Source organism: Xiphias gladius, chromosome 19, assembly GCF_016859285.1.
Source record: "Xiphias gladius isolate SHS-SW01 ecotype Sanya breed wild chromosome 19, ASM1685928v1, whole genome shotgun sequence".
NCBI lineage: Eukaryota > Metazoa > Chordata > Actinopteri > Istiophoriformes > Xiphiidae > Xiphias > Xiphias gladius.
Genome location: NC_053418.1, coordinates 18738624 through 18758869, shown reverse-complemented (window position 1 = coordinate 18758869; position 20246 = coordinate 18738624). Strand labels below are relative to the sequence as shown.

The window sequence follows — 20246 nt, the reverse complement described above, 5'->3', positions numbered from 1 at the left end:
AAGACAAGTGGTGAAACAGCACTCCTCAGCCTGGCCTCTCATCGCCTTGAAACAGAACATTAGGTGACCAAGGACTTTGGGGAGGGAATTGCATAAAAAGTACATCAAGTTTCACCCTGGATAATCATGCTTGACTTGGTGGCATGCCGTTAGATATCATATTTTATAGCCACAAATAGACTAAATAGAACTTAATAACAAACATGAAAAGGGAATTTAGAGGAACTAAATCATCTGGGATCTCAATTTTCAAGAGGTATCGACATTATTTTGTCTAACCCTGGCATCTAATCTCTCAGATACGGCTCCATCCCCGATTGAAAGAATTGGTGAAGGAGATTATAGATAGTATATTAAGACGGTTAAGACACACACAGCTATTAATACAGATAGATAATCAATTCACCTCTTAACAAGGTATTAACTGCCACATCTTTGCAGTTTATACGGCAGCATTTAAGAATCTTTTTTTAGGGCTACAACCGAATTTCACCCGCACTATGTTCCGGAGCCAAATCCCCAGTGACATAACAGGAGAGGTATAGTGTTACTGGTGAAGATATCTTCCATTGCTCCCCTCGAGCTCTCAGAATAGAGCACCCGCTAGTGCTCGCCATGGTGAGGAAATGCAGTAATCTGAGTTGCATGGTACAATGCTTCACTTCATGTTGTTTGGTACAACTTGAACACAGAACGTTTGACCATGTTGATCATGTCAGGCTGACTTTATTTTTCTCCTTGGGTCCATTTCACGCAGAGTGCCCAAAATCCTCAGTCCTTTCTATGATAAGAAATACCATCTAGTTTGGTCTTGCCATAGTCATCGAAGCAGCTTTGGCCTCTGCAAAGCTTTTCAAACACACCTGGTAATTCGGTGAGACTTCAGATGGAAAATTAAGGGGTGAAAGACAACAATGTGGATGCACAAAATGCTGCAGATGACATATGCCTGAAAAGAGAGAGAGTGCAAAGGCAAGTAAGGCATCAGTCCAAATGCAATCTGTCAGAAATGAACTCTGGGTGACTTTCTCCGTATGGCCTGGCTTTGAGAGGATTTTAAAGTATTATTATCAGGCCTGACAGAGTGTTCTGTTTACCTCTGCTGGCTGGGACGAATGTAAAAGCTGAGGAGTACAGTTGACATCCTACCCACAAAGCAGTATAGCTATCTAATCTCTCTGCAGCCTGAATAACAGAAATCAAAATGACGTCATTCTCCACTGTGCACTGTGCTTGTTTTTGCATGACTCTGTGACTTTAGGGCAGGATTCACTCAATGGCTCATCATGTATCTCACAGGTGAATTTGAGAGATTAGATAGCCCAGTGTAACACATACAGTATTTCTCTTTTACATACAGCACAATTATAGTGACACCTAATATTAGCTTCAGTACCTTGAACCTGACCCTTACCTTTAACTACATCTTTTTTGGCCATTGCCGGTCCTCCAGTGGGAGCAGAAAGAGGTGCAAGCTGTGCAGGACTTTCCCGGCGGTGGTAACGGCAAGGTTTTGAACTTGTGGTGCTACGTAAGAGTTGCATACATGCCAGTGGAGGGGACTGGAGTGCAGTGTATGCGTGTGTGTGTAAAGGATGGTCCGAGGTGGAATGCTGACCATGCTGGGACTTTGGTATGGCAGGGATGGGAGTCCTGGCATGGGAACATAGCACAGTGTCACTCAGGCTATCAGGTTCCTGTCCGTACTAAACATGGAGGTCCACAACAGCTCATACAGCTCCACAGAGGATATTTAAAAGGATGTTCAATTAGCACCACCATTACAAATTATACTCAGTCCATGAGTCGAGGTTATTGTGGTATAGCTATGGATAGCCACAGCAAATTACCCTTCTTTCTTTAAAATACGACAATTACATTTTTGTAAAGTACACCGAAAAACATGAGACATCAGCGAGGCGAGGACAGAGTCTGGAGACTTGAGGCTGAGTTTAGAAGAGGAATCTGACATCTGTCTTTCATGGGGGGGACTAACTTAGAGTCAAGGAGTTTAAAAACTGACAAGTGACATATACTGTTTATGTGCAGCAGCTGCTGTTGACATGCACTCACTGTATCAATATTCATTTAAAATGTTTTTGCAGTGAAAAGGCACGTGCACACGTGTTGACAGAGACAAGGTGCAGGGACTAAAGGTCTGCATGAGGCTTAACGTATGTTCCCTCTGTGCTGAATCCAAATTGCAGAGGCCCTGCTTTGTGTCACGTTAAGTTATTCTCTCTTTCAGCCGTCCAATGTGGTGCATTCAGCGAAGGTAAACAACTTGTTCCTGGCAAGGTCAGAAAAACAGTCAGGCTTTCGGTGATGAAAAAGCAGCAGCCTCTGCTGTCAGCCTCCTCATGCAGAAGTGCTTCAAACTGGAATGAACCAGCTGCCAAGAAAGATCATGAAGAAAAGTCCTTGAAAAAAAAAGAAAAAGAACATTGCTCCCCCCTATGCCTCTGCTCAGTCTATCTGTAGCTCCATCTCTGTTCCTTTCTTTGAAAAAAACAGAGCAAGTCTGTACTCGGGACAGATGGAAAGCTGGCTGCAGAGATGCTTCTTGCGTGTGTGAGAGAATGGGGATGATGAAAAAGTTCACTACTAGGGACTGGTGTACAGGACGTGTTAACTAAATATCTGCAAAAACAGATCTTTTAAAAGTCATTCAGTATCATTCCTGATTCTGTGAAGTCCCCCTCCACTCAGAAATGTAGTTTTCCTATTTTCCTATACTTCACTTGGATGTTTGACCTTCACTGTGCAGAATGATGTGTGTGCAGAGTTTGACACTGGTAGACCGTGTTCACATTTATCTGTAGAGGGGAGAAAGTTTCTCTGTCTGAGTTGAAGGGGTATGTACAAGCATGATTTTGTGATGTCACAACGACTGGCTACTACTTGCGATCTAACATACACAGGTGCGACATACACCTGGTGTAAACTTGAAGCCCACACACACTGCACATGCACTGAGTAGGAGACATCTTGCATCCAGCGGTTAAACTTTTGCAGTGAAAAAATATTTCCATATTCACACAAAATAGTTTGTCACAAATCCTGACGTTGGCTCAAATATAAAATATAAAGTTTAGTACGTGAGTAATGTAGCAGCTGGGTTTGTGTGGGTGAGACAATGAACAAACTGTGATGGAGGTGCTGGGAAGGATGAGCAGAGAAAGACTATGATAAAGTTATGAGGACAGCCTATAGAGTGCAGTAGGGTTTATTTGGCGGGGAGGTCACGATTCGGTTTGAGACCAGCTCCTGGAAAAGAAGGAAAGAAGGAGACTGGCTAAATGATTTTGCCCATGGAAAGTGAAGAATTGCACTGACTGGTTACATGGGTTCAACAATAAATATGGCTGAAAATATAACAACTGCTTTAGGAATAATCACAGAAAGAAAACGTAAATAAATCGACTGGATTTGATTCTTGGAGCATATGAAGTGTATGTCAGGAGTGCCAGGAAACAGTGACCTTCCTTTTTGAACTTACCTTGTACTGTGGCTTAATTTAGTAAATAAGTTAGGAAGATTTAATGTTTGACGAAGAGCAGTGAGATTTCCAGAGAGGCTTCTGTGTTAATAATAACTAAACAGGAGCTCAGTTCTGTCAATTATTGAAGTTATCAGCTGCAGAGGTCAGATTGCCTCTTCAAAGGGTCAGACAGTATGACCTGGATGCGTCCACAAAAATGTTTTTTTTGATACATGTTCAACAAGTGCAACATGTTTTATGGGACTGAACATGTATGATATTATTCCTGTAAGCTTACATGCACATGAGGATATTATACGTCTCTGGCTTTAACAAAACAGCAGTCAAAAACTAGAAATTTCTCAGATACAATTATAAGTCCCCGTCTGTGCTCTCTGCTCTGTTCCTGCATAACATTGTCAGACGTGTAGTAATATTGGTTGTTCCATTGTTTCGAGGAATGTGTGGGCTCACATCGATGCTGTGCTCCGTGCCTCAGCGCAGAGCTGAGTGTGTGCGTGTGTGTATTTCTATTATGTCACAGTGATGATGTGGCACTGGCAAGCAGGCGTACAGGGGCCTCAGTCCAAACCTCCCCATCCATGCTGAACGTGCCTGGTCACAGCAAGCTGCCGAGAACCTCTGGATAACAGGGGCTTCTGGGTAGTGGGATTAGCTGGTGAGAGGAAACAGCTGAGGCCTGTGTAGCGTCAGCACTTGCTAATCAACACTCTCACTGCACACACATACATGCATGCTGCCCCAATCTATGCTCTCCCTCAATAATCCCCTCCTCCTTTTTTTCAATCCGCAGGGGTCAGACACCCACAAAGGCCTGGGCCCACAAAAGTCAAGGGGGGGTGGGGGGGACAAAGGCAAACTGAAGTGCTTGGTCAAAGCTGGCAGGGCTGCTGAGTCATCACTGATGCTGGCTCAAACTGATAATTTGCAAAAATTCCCAGTTAAGTTGATGAGCTGTCACTTTGTGTTCAACATGTCACTTTTGGCTAATGGTTTAGAAGCAGTTTTTCCCTTTTCTATACACTACAGTTACTGCAGGTTCCCTGCGTCACAGAGGACTCTTGGAAATCAAATCACTTCCAGCTTCTGTTATGCAACAGCAATGACTTTCAGGATGTTTTCGGAGATCGCTCTATGCATTTTGTTCCAGTTCGACCTATGAGACACGCAGTAGAATGCATTCATTCACATCCGGCTTGATCCATTCTGCTGAGCTCATTTGTACATGCATGCTTGTAGTTTGCAGCAAAATCAATTAGTATGAAACCAGGCTGACGTAATAGGTAAGTCGATACAGTACGAGTGAAATTGATTGACTACTCACAAAACAAACTGTTGACCATCATAAATAGGTCAGGTGTATACAAACTGTTACCAGAAAGAGACAAGCCATATTTAAAGATAGAACGCTGCAACCTATGGAAGTTAATCAAGGATTGGTAATGTTTTTCAAAATGTTAAGTGTGACTTATACGATGACGATAAAATAACTACTTGCCAACACAAAAATAACTTGACAAATTCATGACATATTTTTAGAAATAAAAAAGACGATGGACAACATAACCCGATGGCAAAAAAGAGCCCAAAGTAATACAAACGACAAGAAGTTAAGAACGCAGTTAGCACATTTAAGTCTAATGCTGGTACCTTCTTCATCATTGACCTGCGTGCATCATTCAGCACGGAGCAGTAAATCGTGTGTTTTGCTATACAGTATTTCGACCTGTAGCTCTGAGTCACCAGGCCCGTAGCCATCAACCAATATCAGGTTCACTGCCAGGTGCGTAGAGAGGGGTGCTGAGCGTCAACCATGATTCTTTTCAAAGGCTTCAGAGGCAAAATAATTGTTGAACATATTTATTTTTCAACCAACTGAATCACAATTAACATCTGGTTTATCACACGTATGTAACAATAGTAAGATTTCAACAGCTAACCTGCAGTAAAAGACACACTAGATGTGAGGAACATGGTCAACAACCCATCAAGAACCCTAACATTTTGCCCCATCATCAGAACCAAAAAAGCCTTTAATATAAGGTGAAGAGATCCTGAGTTTATTACTTGGAACTCTGAATCACTCAGACCTAAAGTAGTCACATCATTAACATTAGTGGTATTTAAAGAGGAAAGTGCAGCTTTTTTTCCGGCTTTGCCTTTCCTGTTCTGACCTGAGGAATCCCCACAGTTAACCCCCGGAAACAAACTCTGGTCTGTAAAGACCAGTTCAGACATGCACGAACAGAATAAAAAGAGGAATAAATCCTGAGTCCTCTGTGCCACGTTTGCCTCAGTTTAGAGGATTCCATCTCTGAAATGAAAACCTGACACACACCCTAAAAACAAACTTTAAATATATTCATAAGGTGTGTTTTTTTGCAATGAACTGGCCTGCAATGACAGTAAGACTTATCCAGTTTCAGCCTTTGGGCTTCATCATCATGCCAATTTCTGCCAGCGGGCCCTTTGCTGTTTCTGAACCACCTCTAGGGGCACTGTTGTACTACTTTTTTTTGAAGCAGAGCAGCGCAGCAACCTGTTTGCTTCTAATCTGAAGCTGGCATGACCCAAATACAATGGGTTTCTGTCACTGTAAAGCAGTGGATGATGATTAATCATATGCAGCTTCATTTTAACTCTGTTTGCTTGTCATCTCAAGGGATGTTTTGTTGTAATTCTGTCAAAGATTGACCAACGGTATACAATGGTGCTTAGATTAAAACAAAAGTGAATGGTGTATGTGTCTCTCTCTCTCTCTCTCGTATATATATATAAATAAAATGTACAAATTAATAAATTAATAAATAAACGCGTATAGTGTATATGGAATACTTGTATAATTGTGTTCAATGTTGTACAAAAAGATTCACCTCACAGTCCATTGTAATTTAGAATAAAATGTTTATTCAAATCAAAAGGAAGAACTAGACAAAAGGTTAAATCATTCAGAACATAGTATATTCATAGAATATCTATACACCGTCATGATTAACAGACAAAAAAAAAAAAAAAAAAAGATAAAAAACATACAAATGGAGAATGAAGAAAATTCAGTGAGTAATATTGCACTTTGTTTCTAAAATGTTTCAGATCCCGTCTCCTAGGTTCTTTTATCTCTGAACATTTCAGTTCCTGCCTTTAATAGGTCAGGACTTTAGCTTAGTTTTGACACTGGACTACTCTGAGGCCCAAGCGAATGGACTATGGAATTGACGAACCTGAAACAAATATGTAAGCTTATTCATTACCGTGCAGCTTGATTCAGTTTCCCTAAGATAAAATCCAAACAAAGAACTGCAAACAAATAGAACAGGATAGAACATGAGTTTACTGTGGAACAAGTAGTTTGTCTGTTGTCCCATGTTACCTAAATGTTTCTCAGAGGGGGGAAGGGTGCTGGTCAACAGCTGCCCACCCCAGGCCTGAGGGGGATCAGAGAGGTCAGGGAGACGAACTCAGGAAGGTTGCTTGTTAAACTAGAAAGCAAACTATATCAATGCCCAAAAAGATACATGGAAAAAAAGAAAAAGAAAAAAAAAAAAAAAAATTTGTCAACCCTCGTTGGCTTCAGAAAAACAACGCAATCGAGAGGCCTGTCCAGGATGTCATTTTTTCAAAACACTTGCTTCTAAAAGGACTTTTTTTCCCCCTCTTCCCTTTTTGTCCTTTTGAATAAACACGGAAAGGTTTAAAAAACATACAGGTGTTTACAAACATAACAAAAGAGGAGAACAAGAGTTAACGTAGACACTGAAAGATGAAGAATCATGATCAGGTCTTTTCTGTGTCAAGGCCACTAAGATAAGATCACTTTAATTATCTGCAGTTTGTCGATTACTTTCAGAAGCTGTATATTTAGTTGCCAGCTGGATCTCGAAAAGAGCGTGCACACACACACACACACACACACACACACACACACACACACACACACACATAACACGTACAAACTTGTGTCAGCTACGTTTAAAATGTAAACTTAAAAAAAAAAAAAAAAAAAAAAAGTATTAATCTTAAAAAGATTAAATAATGCATTTACGTCCTACACAACACTGCTTTAATGGAAAATCCTCTAGTATAACATGGTTAGTTCCAATGGTTTTTCTCCAGACCTTCACCATTGAATGCTTTTTTTTTGTTTTCTTATCAAAAAAGTGCTGCGTTTCTTTTTTGACTATGTCAAACCTCTGTTGCAACTGGTCTTTTGTGTTGAATGAGTTAGAAAACCAATGTATTACTCAAGTCAACCTACTACTACTTGTTCTGACCAGTCTGAACAGAAGTTTAGCAACGTCCCCAGCTATTCATCTGAGCTGGGTTTGCTTCTTTAATGTAGAAGCAGGGTCATTCCTCTATTTTTTTTTTATTTTTTTATTTTTAAAATTTTTTTTATAGCTAGCATTCTGGCTTCACTGGTCTGGTAAAATCTAACTGTTGGTTGGATGAACTGGGCGAGTGCAGCAGGACAAAAAGGGAATGTGATTCATCTCAGAAAGCTGCCTTGCTTCTCTGCAGGTCTAGTCTCTTGTTTTGGTAGTTTCAAAACAGAACTCTTCATTATTTTTTAAACAGTGCAATTTAAAAGAAAACCTATAACATTTTTCTCTTTTTTTTTTTTTCCAACGGTTTGGCAAGTGAGAAGACCACCTGAGACAGTGCTTTTTGGGCAGTTATGCAAGCCTGGCTTGCCCTGAGATTAGGAGTAGAGGGGCTGCAGGCAGTAAGGGTGAGGTGAGTCCCTCCACAATGCACCACCTGCTGTCACACACACACACACACACACACACACACACAGACACAGACACACAGACACACAGACACACACACACACACACACACACACACATCTCAGCTACAATTTGAGTGGCAAATGCAGGTCTGCAACCCTCCTAGTCCAAATCCAGAGCAACCGCAACACAAAAAAGGCTAAAAGCTATTCTATGATTGGAGTTAAATACAAAAAAAGACTAACAGAACTAAACTAAAAGGAGGTGAAGCCACAATTGGATCCAAGCTGAGGAGGCAACAACTTAAAGAGCTTCCAGATGGAGATAGTGTGCTGCAGCTGTTGTAAAAGTCCAGTCTAGTTGTTATAAGTCACTGAGGAAATGTCATAAGGAGAGAAAGAAAATTCTTAAACAGCTTAAAACATATTCAGTGCATTGTTCTTGACCTTTTCAGTCTTTTTTTTTTTTTTTTTTTTTAAAAATCAAATCCTGTTCTCAGCGTTGCTCAAAGTTATGCAGCAGAAAGTCTTAAACGTTAAGCCTGCAGTCTCGTATTTTTAGTCTGGCGCATAACAAGGGTGAAACCAAACTATTAGTGATTTTTTTTTTTCCAATTCTCATCATTAAAAATGGAGCCACACAACTCAAGTAAAGAATAAAATGTGCAAAACAGAATCCCAAATCAGGCAGGAGGACCTAGTCTTTGCTCTGTTGATGACTGCTGCCGCTGAAAACTTTTCATACAGACTATGGTGGTTAGAACTTTGTTGTTGGTTTTTTTTTTTCTCTCTTCAGACCCTTTTCCGTAGGTGATTCTGCTGAAGTCTGGACATGATTAGTCCTGCCCTTTGTGTGAGGAGCCATGTCCATATGTGCCATGAGTGCAGAAGAATCAAGGGTGAAAGAGAAACTTGGCAGGCTGAGCCTTGGTGATTCTTCTTTTTCATCGTCAATACCATCACCAGGGCTCTCGCTACTAGTGGGTTTTTTTATTCTCATACAGACTGAATATGTGTTCATCTGTACATATCCCACCCTCAGCAGACTGATACAGGAAGGAAGTGATACCCCAAACTTGCGACTCCTGTTTCTCTCACTGAGGGAAGGCAGGAACAGATTTGTCCAACCCAACCCAACTGTGGGTATTTGTCCAAGACTTTGTTGGTTGGTTGGACACTTTGTTTTTCTCTTGATGTCAACAGCGTAGCGTGAACGTTGTTGTTTGAGAAAAATAAACAAAGCTGAGCCTTGCAAACGGGTTCCTGCGAGTTCCTCGAGTTGGTCGGGGGAATTTCAGGAACACCCTTCAGCGTGACGGACAGGCGTCGAGCCTGCGCTCCTCTGTACGCCTGGCGTGATCTGGGTTTGGATCAATCTGGAGTGGAGAAGGGAACAGAAGAAGATGCTCTATTTATGGAAACAAATAGCTGAGTCAATTTAGTCTGTAATAGAAAGATAAATGGGAAAATGCTCTGCTCTATGGTATTTGGTGTTTACCTCAGAGTACAGAGGAGGAGGCTGGAAGCGGAACTCATGAATATAGGCAAAGAGAGGTCCATCCAGCTCCTCGCGGGCTGCTGGGACATCCATACTGCTCTGCCTCTGCTCTTCTGTCACAATTTCTGCATAGCTTGGAGGAGCTGCAGCGGAAGAGCAAGCCATGAGTCAGCATTCTTGGGAATTATATTTAAATTAGAAATTCAAATTTGATTCATGACCATGAGATCTAACCTACCTTCAGGTCTCTCAGGCAGACCCATGCCCAGCCAGCTCATGCTGCACTGGCTGCTGACGCTGGATGTACGGGAACCGAAGGGGTGGAGAGGGATGGTTCCGATGACCAGGGGCAGGTTCAGGGACAGGTTAATTGCCCCGGGTATGTCCACGTAAACCTGAGCACAGATATGAGTACACCAGAGCAGGTTAGAATATGTAAGTCATTCTAAGGTTTAATAAATGTGCTGCAGTGCTAGGGCTTTGGGGCTGAGCATTCAGCATGAAAAACACACAGTTTTGTAACAATCTGTAAGATAAAACCACACTAGCCAGGGCTATATGGGTTGTGCAGTAGTTCAACAATATGTGGGTCAATGTCTTGAGGTCAGTTGCTTATGCAAGGTAGAGCCCTTGCCTGGTGCCTGTCTGTTCACATGGTAAAGAGGTTGTAAGCGTCCTCCAGGCAGGTGTTACCACAGATATTCTGGGCTAATGCTCTTAGCCGCACGTAGAGATAACACCGGCAGTGCTAGCTGACTCAGCCAGGTTATTTAGCAGAAGAGATACTGGCTTACTAGGAAATATTGATTCTGTACTGATAATGGCACAGAGTAATGGTGATAACAAAGGAAACTACTGAAGACAGACACGGTTATGTCTCTATGCCAGTGATCTCTGGACAAAGGCAAGGTGGCAACCAGAACAGATGGTGGTTATGCTAAATGTTCAGAGGAACATGAAAGCAGCAGTAAGGCTGTACTCACCATGAGCGAGTACTCCACTCTGATGATGCTGCAGTCCAGGATGGAGGGCGAGACAGGTGGGATCTTCAGCATCTTGCCGCTCCAGGTCTCAGTTTTGCCCGAGGACAAAGACTCTCCCCGCAGGTTGGCCACCAGCTGCTTGACCTCCTTCATCTTCCCTTTGGCATAGAAGGTCTGGGTCTGGTAGATGGCTGCCTTTGGCACCACCATGCGGGATGAGCAGTTCTCAATCTCGGCAAAGATCTGGATTGACTCTCCTAAAGAGTTATAGAGGGTGGAGGAGAGGTTGAGTGATGTTCCTCTGTGTTTTCAATCAGCAGCAATCAGCTTTTTATCCAGTGTGTACTTACTAATCAATGCAATAATCTGCAGAGTGTGTTTCTTTCATTAACTTATCTTGTAAAACAGAAGACTAACAAGGTTATCGGTTGCATTATTAATCATTGACTTATTCTTACCTGGGGTGTATCCCTTCCTTTCAATTTTGGCACTTAGGGAAATTGGACCTGAGGTGCAGAACCAACAGCAAAGCGTCTTGTCTTTTGTGCCGGCCTGTGGTGACTGAAGGAGCGACAAGACAGAAAAACCACACAAAACACACACACACAAATTAGTTTTTTGATAGTGATATATTATGTAGAATTTTCTTTTGTTTTGCTCACCAACATCATAGAATAATAAGGTCTAAGAGAATCATGTATGGGCCACTCTGTCCTTTCTATCCATTGATTAATCTGTTAAAACTAGATAACTTTTCCACTTCAAGACTCATTTGAGATTTCTCTTTCCACAATTCAGGGTGTACAGTCGAAACTGAAAACAGGGCCAGGCAAAACACACATGGAAACTGGATGCAAGAGATTAAAATGGCAAATTCTTTCCAAAGTTTCCCCATAATTAGGAAAATGATGTCTAGAGTGAGTCATACTAAAGTGGTATTCTCTTTGTACAATGCCTCCGCCAGCTGAAAGGCCTATTCAAGACTACAGGCTGCGTCAAAAGGGCTTACCAGCAATAATGGAGTGTTGATGTCGATGTGCTCAAAGACTGTAAATTCCTTCTTGGTCTTCATGGGCAGGAGCCATGGCCTGTGAAGTTCTGCCTTCACCCAATAGCGCACACTGCCATGCTTCCCTTCAAAAGAGGTAGCCAGAGGTCTACAGGAAAGAAGAAAGGAGGAAAAATAAGAGTAAAGAGTTATGTTTTGTACAGATGAAGGATGATGGTATTGATATATAATCTCTGAATCAAGTGTAATATTGCGACACTTACGTCTGTGGAAGCTCGAGGCTGAATGCATACTCATGTCTTCCTGAATGGATAGTGGTGAGTCCTTCCTCAGAGTTGTCATCGTCTGAAAAACAAGGAGGACAATATTCCAAACACGTGTATACCGTACCTGGGTAAAATGCTCTACGAAGGCATCTGAAAGTCATACCAAAAACACAGGGTGGGGGAGACAAAAGAGAATAAACGGATTTTACTATTGTATGTCTGTCTGTGAAAAATTAATGTATTGAGAGATGAGGAGCAGACCAATATTTAGAGCACAACAAAGAAGTTGGCCAGAAACTGAGGGTGCAAGATTGTGCTTTTGTAAGAACAAAGAACTGCATCCCAGAAAGCCCCTTATGCCATATATTATAGGGAATCTATAGGCCAGGATAGAGAAAACTAGGGGATATGAGGAAACAATATTATCCTCAAGACTGTAAAATCTGTCTCACCAATAAGGACCAATTCGTTTACTCTGAATTGATAAACAAAAACAAAAACAAAAAAAAAAATAAAACATGATGCTCTCCAGTTTTACGGGGAGGAGGCGGGTGGCACCTCTGCAACGTGAAGCTGCTCGTAAAATGTTTTGAAAGGAATAAAAATATGATTTCATTTCTAACATCATGAGAGCATTTGGAAGAGCAGGCTCGACAGGCCGGGTGTGCTTCTGCCAGCTCAGCACTCCCTCCCCCTCGCAGCAGCCGTGTGGTAAACAAGTGCGGAGCTGTCAGTCACACGGCAGACTCCAGCAGGAGGAGACCGGCCTAAACCGGTGCGAGCAGCTTCCCGCAGCCGCTCTGCTCTCATTACGCATTCACTGTGCGACACCGCAGTCGCTACTACCATCCTGCTCCGACCACCAGCGGCTGCGGTTTTCTACCGTTTCATCCACTTGAACCTCGCAGGAGACGTTTCATAAAAAGAGCTTGTGGTGAAATGAATCTTACGTCGAAGTATCCGTTTCGGTGAACGACTGAGCGCAACGCGTGTTTACTGTAACGTATCTCCTCAATATAAACCTCAGCCCATAATGACGGTAAACTACTGCGCCCCCACCCCCCCACCAACACTTTGCTTTAAAATGACAGAAAGCCTGAGAGTTGAGGAAAATGACAGCTCGCCCGACCAAACCTATTCACCTGCCTACACATATTGTAGGCGACCGCAGAGCGGACCAGAAACCAATTGCCCATTCATTGATAAGAGTAAATATGTTACAGATGGGCGAAAACACGCTCAACTACACCCAAACCATTGAGGGGATACACGTGCAAATATAGACGCTTACAAGCGGCGCGTTTTACTGTCAAAACCATCAAATATCCTGTCGCTGAAATGACACAATTTGTTTTTGCAAGGACGTGTCTCAAGCACAAAAGCTGCTTACAGTTAAGCCCAATGTAACCTTAGATTATACACCAGCAAAAGCATGTATGTGTGCGGCGAAAGGATATAGTCAATGGAAGGAGAACGGAAACCGATCTGCCGGAGCTTTTAATACATTTTAAAATCAAACTGCAGGTACATCTTTCGACTCAGACCATTTTGCAGGTGCTGTCTCAATAAAAAAGTTGCAGGATTTTCTGTCACTCTCCGCAAGAGAGTGATGTCATTGGCCACACATGAGCACCTCCGCCAATGACACGCGGGCGAGGGCGGGGCCAGCACTCTGCCCCCGCCCTCTCCCGGTCCAGTTTTCTGAACAGGATTGAACCGCTTTGAACAATGGGTGGAAACTTCAGAAAAGCTACAAAGAAACGCACAATATGATGCGTTTCTGCGCCCGACATTCCGGACGAAGCCGCGGATCCGTCCCTGCAAGTTATTACGCCATCGCCCCGTGTCTTGAAAACGACCGTAATTCTCGTTTGTCGCTTGAAATACTGTGAAAAAATACGGTCGCCCGATCTGCTGTCATTCATTCTGACACCTTGACACACACACACACACACACACACACACACATGTGACGACGAGGTTGTATATCCAGCCAGTGTCACAAAGCACGTTAATACCGACGCCACCACAGGAGGCTACAACGTTAAAGTTCTCCAACTCTTAATTGTGTCCCTTTTATGTTCCCATCACCGTGTCTGGCATTCGAGACAACAGCATCCTCCGGTGACCCTGATCCCCAACCAGCACAAAGAGCATCTCACAGTCAGTTTCTACAAAACTTCTGCTTAGAAAAATAAAGACCACACACTCTTACCTCTCTCGTGTCCGATTAAGATATCTTTGTGATTTAGGTATTCCACTTCTTCTGTGTAGTTTTGCGTGTAGGCAGTGTTGGATCCAGCATTTCTCGATTCGGTCCAACGAACTTTTGCAAATCCTTTTGCGTGGATTTTGAGAGATTTCACACGGATGTCTCCCGTGACTTCGATGATCACCCTCCCTGAGACGCAGTCCCCGCTGGAGAACACGGGAACATTGCTGTCATTGAGACAGTCGTAGCTTACTGTGAAGCTCTTTACCTTTCCTAGCACCATGGTGGAAAGAGATAGGCTACAGAGACCTTGAAGTTAAAAAAAAAAAAAAAAAGTCTATGAAAAATAATCTCATAAGAAAAGGGGATGCAGTTTTTAGACACTGATCGGTATCTCTGCCCTGCAAAAAGCAGTAGGCACGATCAGTGAGTTCTTTGCGAGCAGTTCATTGAGATGTGTGAAGGCTGAATAACAGCAATGGATGCTGTTATCGTCCGCCTCTCTGCTTGTTGGTCTCCAGTCAAAGACAAGGAAACCCCCGTAGCTCAGCTCACTTTAAGCGGCAGGCTGTGTGAAAAACAACCTTGAGCGCATGCGCAGGGCATCACTGCCCCCTCCTTCCGCCTTCTGGAACAACGCAGACAAGTGTGGCACGCAGCCAGATGACAAGTTTGGTCAAACAGCTGAAAGACTGCACAAAGACATGTTCACCAAAGTGGTTTCTTAGGTGACTCTACAGGTCATCTGTTATATCGAAAATACACGAGTGCATCGTCCCAGTTTATTTCCGCACTAATTCAGCGATTGATGTGAGGAACGTGTTCGCCGAGTGCACTAGAAACAAATGGAAATACACCTTCCCACTCGTTGGGATATAGCATTCATAAATAGTGCATCGCCACAGGATCTCTCCATACACCCTCCAGCCTTACGCCTAGGTCTGCACATTCGTCCGTGATATGATGCACACCTATGCTCTCCCATGTATCCAGGCTCACTGCAACCTATACATCCCAGGGCAATCAACGGAAAACAACAAGGCTGCGTCTTACATGACGGCTGCAACACAGGCCTCGCAGAATTGCTGGACAATATGCAGGTTTATCATTTAAGGGAGTAGAGGCTGAGCAGACGTTCAGAAAAAAAAAAAGCTCCCTATATCTATCACGTATGCTGTTTTCTGGATTAAGATTAAAAATGATCCAGGCACATATGGAGGGGGTTGGGATTTCTCATTGTGTTGAACTCAGTTTTACAGATAAACAACTCTGAGGCTCAACTCGCCACCTGGTGGCCATTCGGGGCTTCCGAGATGGGCTGCAAGTATCACCTGTTGAGCGGCATTGCTGTCAACGAACAATTGATGATCACCAATAAAATCCCCATCAATTCTAATTCGGTGGGATTAATTACATGGTGCAATGCCATCTGGTGATAGCATTTGCCTCCGGTAGGTATTTACAGGAGACAAGCGTATAATATCTGTGTCTGTAGGTCTGCGGTTGCAAGATCCGCAGCAAACATCAGCGCCAGTGAATTATATATGATCAAAATTGGATAGAAAATGATGAAAACCCATTAAAACAAGTCAAAACCACAGCATTACGAACCATATTTCACGATACCTCCTATCATTAAAACACGCATCAGCCGCAGAGGGACGTGGTCCTGTTTGATTTTAACATTCACTCACTAACTAAACATTTGGTTTGTCACACACATAGACATACATCCTTGTGATACTACTACTAGGCAGCGCATTATAATAGCATACAGCTGTGGTCATAACGGTGCGAACTCAACACATTTGCGAGGCGTGTGTTTTGTTTTTGTTTTTCAAAGATAAATGCTGCCCTTTAGAGTTTTCACGTTGTCATTACACGTTAAATAAGGAACGGCTTGATTTATGTATCCCCTTCTGATTATTGTTTGGGATGATTGGTGGCAGTGGTGATGGGTGTTAAATATTTTTGTTTATGAATTAAGTCTGTTTTCCTCCCAAATAATATATTCAATAATTATTATTAATATCGCTGGATAGCCTCGTTTTCAATTAAACAAAAAAAACAACAACTCTTATTTTGAAAGCGTAACCGGGATGTTTATATCAAGTTCCTTACTCGAGAGTGAGAGGAACGTTTTTTTTAATGTCAAATCTCTTCTTTTGTAGCAGCAAATCACCTGAGTTGTAGGAGGTGAAACGTTGTCATGAATAAATTGGTACTGGCTTTGATTTTCCTGTATCAAAATTACGGTCAAAGTTTTTGCCAAAACGGAACCAGACCAAACATTGTGATGGTGATGAGTGATGCATTTGTAAGTATGAATTAAGTTACATTTCAGTGCTTTATTACTGTATAACAACTGCCACACTGACAACAGTGTTTTTTTTGTATTTATAAGGCTACAGCAGTATGAGAGAACAGGGCTACAGCTCAAGATTAAACACCATACAGAGATGCTTTATATTTTTACATTTAATCTTTGCTTGACTATCCGTCTTATTGGCTTGTTGTCTAAATGTCAGTTTCCTTGTTTCTTGAGGATGGGCGATTGACCTTTGATCCTGGAAGCAAAGTTGTGCAGCTGCCGTATATAAACTACCTCAGGGAGCTGGGCTCTACCTTCCTCAATGCCTACACCAATTCTCCCATCTGCTGCCCTTCAAGGGCAGGTAAGTGACAGTTAGCCCCCAAAACGCATTTGGGAGTTCCCTTTAAAATGCAGTTAAATTAATATTGTGGTGATTAAAATGGTCATAAAGTTGGAATAATAAATGTTTTTCAAGTGTTTAATCTTTTTTCTCAGCAATGTGGAGTGGTCAGTTTGTCCACCTCACTCAGTCATGGAACAATTTCAAGTGCCTATATGCAAATACAACCACATGGATGGATTTTCTGGAGGAGAATGGATATCTTACCATGATGATGGGCAAGTTGGACTATACCTCAGGGAGTCACTCTGTCAGGTAGGCAGACACTGTCAGGGATGTGGACATGAGGTGTCTTTAAAGTAGAGCCATATCCCTGATAAGTGTGGTTTCAGGTAAGAAAACAACCTCACTAACTTTTTGTTATTCCTATTCACCAAACTAAGATCAGTATAACAAATACACACCCATGTAAACAAAAAAGCTGTGAGCGACCTTCTCTATGAGTAATAAGCAATAACAGACTGTTTAAGTGGGCAGCTATTTTCCAGAACAGTGTGAATCATCCTTGGGATTTTTGTCCTCACATATTTCTTTCCACTTGCCTTTTTTGTGTAGCTGCTTGCATCTTGTTGGTATTTTTGTGTGTTTGCGCAACTACTGCAGTAATCGAGTTGAGGCTTGGACACGAGATGTTCAATTCCTCCTGCGCCAAGAGGGCCGGCCAGTTCCGCAACTTGTTGGGAACATGTCAACAGCCAGGATCATGAGAAAAGACTGGAAAAATACAGACAAGGCTACACAGTGGATCCACCAAACAGCTGCATCCTCACACCAGCCCTTTGCTCTTTATCTTGGACTCAATTTACCTCACCCCTACAAAACTGAATCCCTGGGGCCTACTGCAGGAGGATCCACCTTCCTTACCTCACCATACTGGCTGACAAAGGTATGCTTTTTCTCTCTGTGATTTTTGATCGCTTTCTCGGTTGTTGCATTATTAATTAGTGATTAGAAATCACTGTGAAATCCTAATTGCTTATTTTGCACACACAGGTGTCTTCTGATCTCATCTCTGTTCCGAAATGGCTGCCCATGTCTGCCATGCACCCTGTTGATTACTACTCTACCTTCACCAAAAACTGCAGTGATGTTTTCACTGAGGACGAAGTCAAAAGCATTCGGGCCTTCTATTATGCCATGTGTGCTGAAGCAGATGCCATGCTGGGTTAGTTGACAGCAGTAATTCACCAGAGGCCAGTCTCACCTAGAATGATTTGTGGATTAGACAGCCAACTTTGAATTTAACCCTGGTCTTTTGGAATTACAAAGATGGCTTCAGTTCAAAATAAACTCTGTTGCCAGGATAACTAATTAAACAGACAAATCTTGCAAGGAGCAGTTTTTTTGTTTGGGTTTGCAGATCTAATCATGTACTGTAGAAAAAAGCATGAGTCACCACCCCAACATGGACAAAAATACAAATACTAAAATAAAGTTGTCTTACAGAGGGACTTTCTGTGACAATGTTTGCAACACAGCCATGGACCACTCTGGCTATATAACAAGGTGTAGCATAGCAGGCAACAGCAGGTAGCTAGATTTTTGGTGTATCAGTGATACTAATAGATCAAATTTACAGTGCAAATTGCAATGAATTTCTTAAGCGGTGTTACTGTTCATTCAGCGCAGCCTGTTAGAAAAATGTGGAGACTTCGACTTTAATCACTCTCAGTGAAACTTCCCTGAATAAATCAAGTTTAAAAAATAGTAAATGCTTTTTATAGGCACAATGATATGAATGACATTTAAGTAAGAGCTTTTTTCTCTGTGTCCTAATGACAGTGACCAGCCTTTTGTTTAAAAAAGCAGCACTCTTCTCTGTTCTCTTAAATGCTCTTTATCACCCATATTCATTACAATAGCTTTTTCTTCATTCATTTCTGTCTCAAAGTTACTCAACATTTTAAAATATCAAAGGGCATATTAAATCCTATACAATATTTCTACTCTAGAGTATATCTCTAGAGTTTAGTCAGCAGCGAGATCCTGTTTACCATCATTTTATCCTGTTGCTACAGTTCGAATAATGTATTTCAACTGAATTAAGTACAAAATCCAACACAAGCTCAGTGCATACTCTGTGTTTCCCACACCCTCTGTCTTACCAGGCCAGGTGATTTCAGCTCTGAGGGAAACTGGGCTGCTAAACAACACTGTCGTGATCTTTACGGCTGACCACGGAGAGCTAGCCATGGAGCACCGGCAGTTCTACAAGATGTCAATGTTTGAGGGCAGTTCCCATGTTCCCTTGCTGATCATGGGGCCTGGGCTGATGTCTGGCCTACAGGTCAACCAGGTTGTGTCTTTGGTTGATCTCTATCCCACTGTGCTGGGTAAGGAAGTAAACTGAAAAAACAGGATTAAAATGCCTATTAAGGATAAGAAATCATTAAAATGTCAGGTCAAAATAACTCTTATCGTTGTCAAGACAAGAAGGGATTTGAACTATCTGCCAACTGTCCATAAAAGCAACAGAGTGAAAGCACCTATTAGAATTCAATTTTGATATTTTAACTTGACGTAACACACTTATGTGTTTTGCAGACATTGCTGGTATTTCAGCAGTAGGTAATCTAAGTGGCTACTCCCTCCTTCCTCTGATATCCAAGTCCAGTGCCTTCTCCAAGAAGCAACATCCAGACTGGGTACTGAGTGAATATCATGGTTGTAATGTCAATGCCTCTACATACATGCTAAGAAGTGGCAGGTGGAAATACATCACCTATGGAGATGGCCAGAGTGTCCCTCCCCAGCTTTTTGGTGAGTTCCTAGCTTCAGAAACTAAACTTCAATCACTCTTCATATGTTCCTCAAAAGCCACCATAAAACTCTTCCTTGTTTCTTTTCTGCAGATCTTATACTGGACAAGGAAGAACTTTACAATGTGGTTCTCAAATTCCCAGATGTACAGGTGCATCTGGACAAGCTATTGCGCAGCATTGTAGACTATCCAAAAGTCTCTACAACTGTCCATCTCTATAATAAAGAAGCATTTGGCGCCTGGCGCGATAGTCTGGGAAGCAACTACAGCCAGGTCATTGGAAATCTCAGGTGGCATGTAGATTGGCAAAAAGATGTGTTAGCCAATGAGAAAGCTGTTGACAGGTGGCTTTATGGCTCTTTGTGATATTTTTACAGTGAAAATGATACTTTAAGGTGTCTGTTATTTTATGAGCTGGACTTGCACTTTGATTAAAGTATATTAAATTCCTTCCATTAGTGTATTTTTTGCTGGTCTCCTGTAATTTTTTATTCGAAGCCTGTCGTCATCTCCACACCCTCACGTAGACTAAACTGCAAGTTATTTTATTTTGAAAAAATTCAGAGTAAGTG

At 42.2% G+C, this 20246-nt stretch overlaps 2 protein-coding genes across 2 annotated transcripts; one reads left to right on the top strand and one right to left on the bottom strand.

The window, feature by feature from the left end:
- Positions 1 to 8111: 8111 nt before the first annotated feature.
- arrdc3a (arrestin domain containing 3a) lies at positions 8112 to 14714 on the bottom strand. Its single transcript, XM_040155564.1, has 8 exons — positions 14203 to 14714; positions 11985 to 12066; positions 11722 to 11869; positions 11171 to 11273; positions 10713 to 10969; positions 9968 to 10124; positions 9730 to 9872; positions 8112 to 9607 (listed from the first exon to the last, which is right to left on the bottom strand). The coding sequence occupies exons 1-8, from the start codon at positions 14480 to 14482 to the stop codon at positions 9539 to 9541; spliced, it is 1239 nt and encodes a 412-aa protein (XP_040011498.1). The 5' UTR covers positions 14483 to 14714; the 3' UTR covers positions 8112 to 9538.
- An 845-nt stretch (positions 14715 to 15559) lies between these two features.
- Positions 15560 to 20112, top strand: arsk (arylsulfatase family, member K). The gene is made up of 9 exons (XM_040154461.1): positions 15560 to 15650; positions 16374 to 16516; positions 16745 to 16874; positions 17009 to 17168; positions 17517 to 17799; positions 17907 to 18078; positions 19022 to 19246; positions 19458 to 19673; positions 19766 to 20112. Exons 2-9 carry the CDS (start codon positions 16409 to 16411, stop codon positions 20038 to 20040), a joined length of 1569 nt encoding a protein of 522 aa, XP_040010395.1. The 5' UTR covers positions 15560 to 15650; positions 16374 to 16408; the 3' UTR covers positions 20041 to 20112.
- The last annotated feature ends 134 nt before the right edge of the window (positions 20113 to 20246 follow it).

What these genes read in the sequence shown, in the direction of transcription:
- arrdc3a (XM_040155564.1), bottom strand. Translation starts at nt 14,482, where the DNA reads ATGGTGCTAGGAAAGGTAAAGAGCTTCACAGTAAGCTACGACTGTCTC. An exon ending in AGCCTCGAGCTTCCACAGAC is followed by an intron (nt 11,870 to 11,984) that starts GTAAGTGTCGCA and finishes TCTTTCCTGTAG; the next exon opens with ACCTCTGGCTACCTCTTTTG. An exon ending in AAGGAAGGGATACACCCCAG is followed by an intron (nt 10,970 to 11,170) that starts GTAAGAATAAGT and finishes ATAACTCTTTAG; the next exon opens with GAGAGTCAATCCAGATCTTT.
- arsk (XM_040154461.1), top strand. Translation starts at nt 16,409, where the DNA reads ATGAATAAATTGGTACTGGCTTTGATTTTCCTGTATCAAAATTACGGT. An exon ending in TCTCTATCCCACTGTGCTGG is followed by an intron (nt 19,247 to 19,457) that starts GTAAGGAAGTAA and finishes TGTGTTTTGCAG; the next exon opens with ACATTGCTGGTATTTCAGCA. An exon ending in TGTCCCTCCCCAGCTTTTTG is followed by an intron (nt 19,674 to 19,765) that starts GTGAGTTCCTAG and finishes TCTTTTCTGCAG; the next exon opens with ATCTTATACTGGACAAGGAA.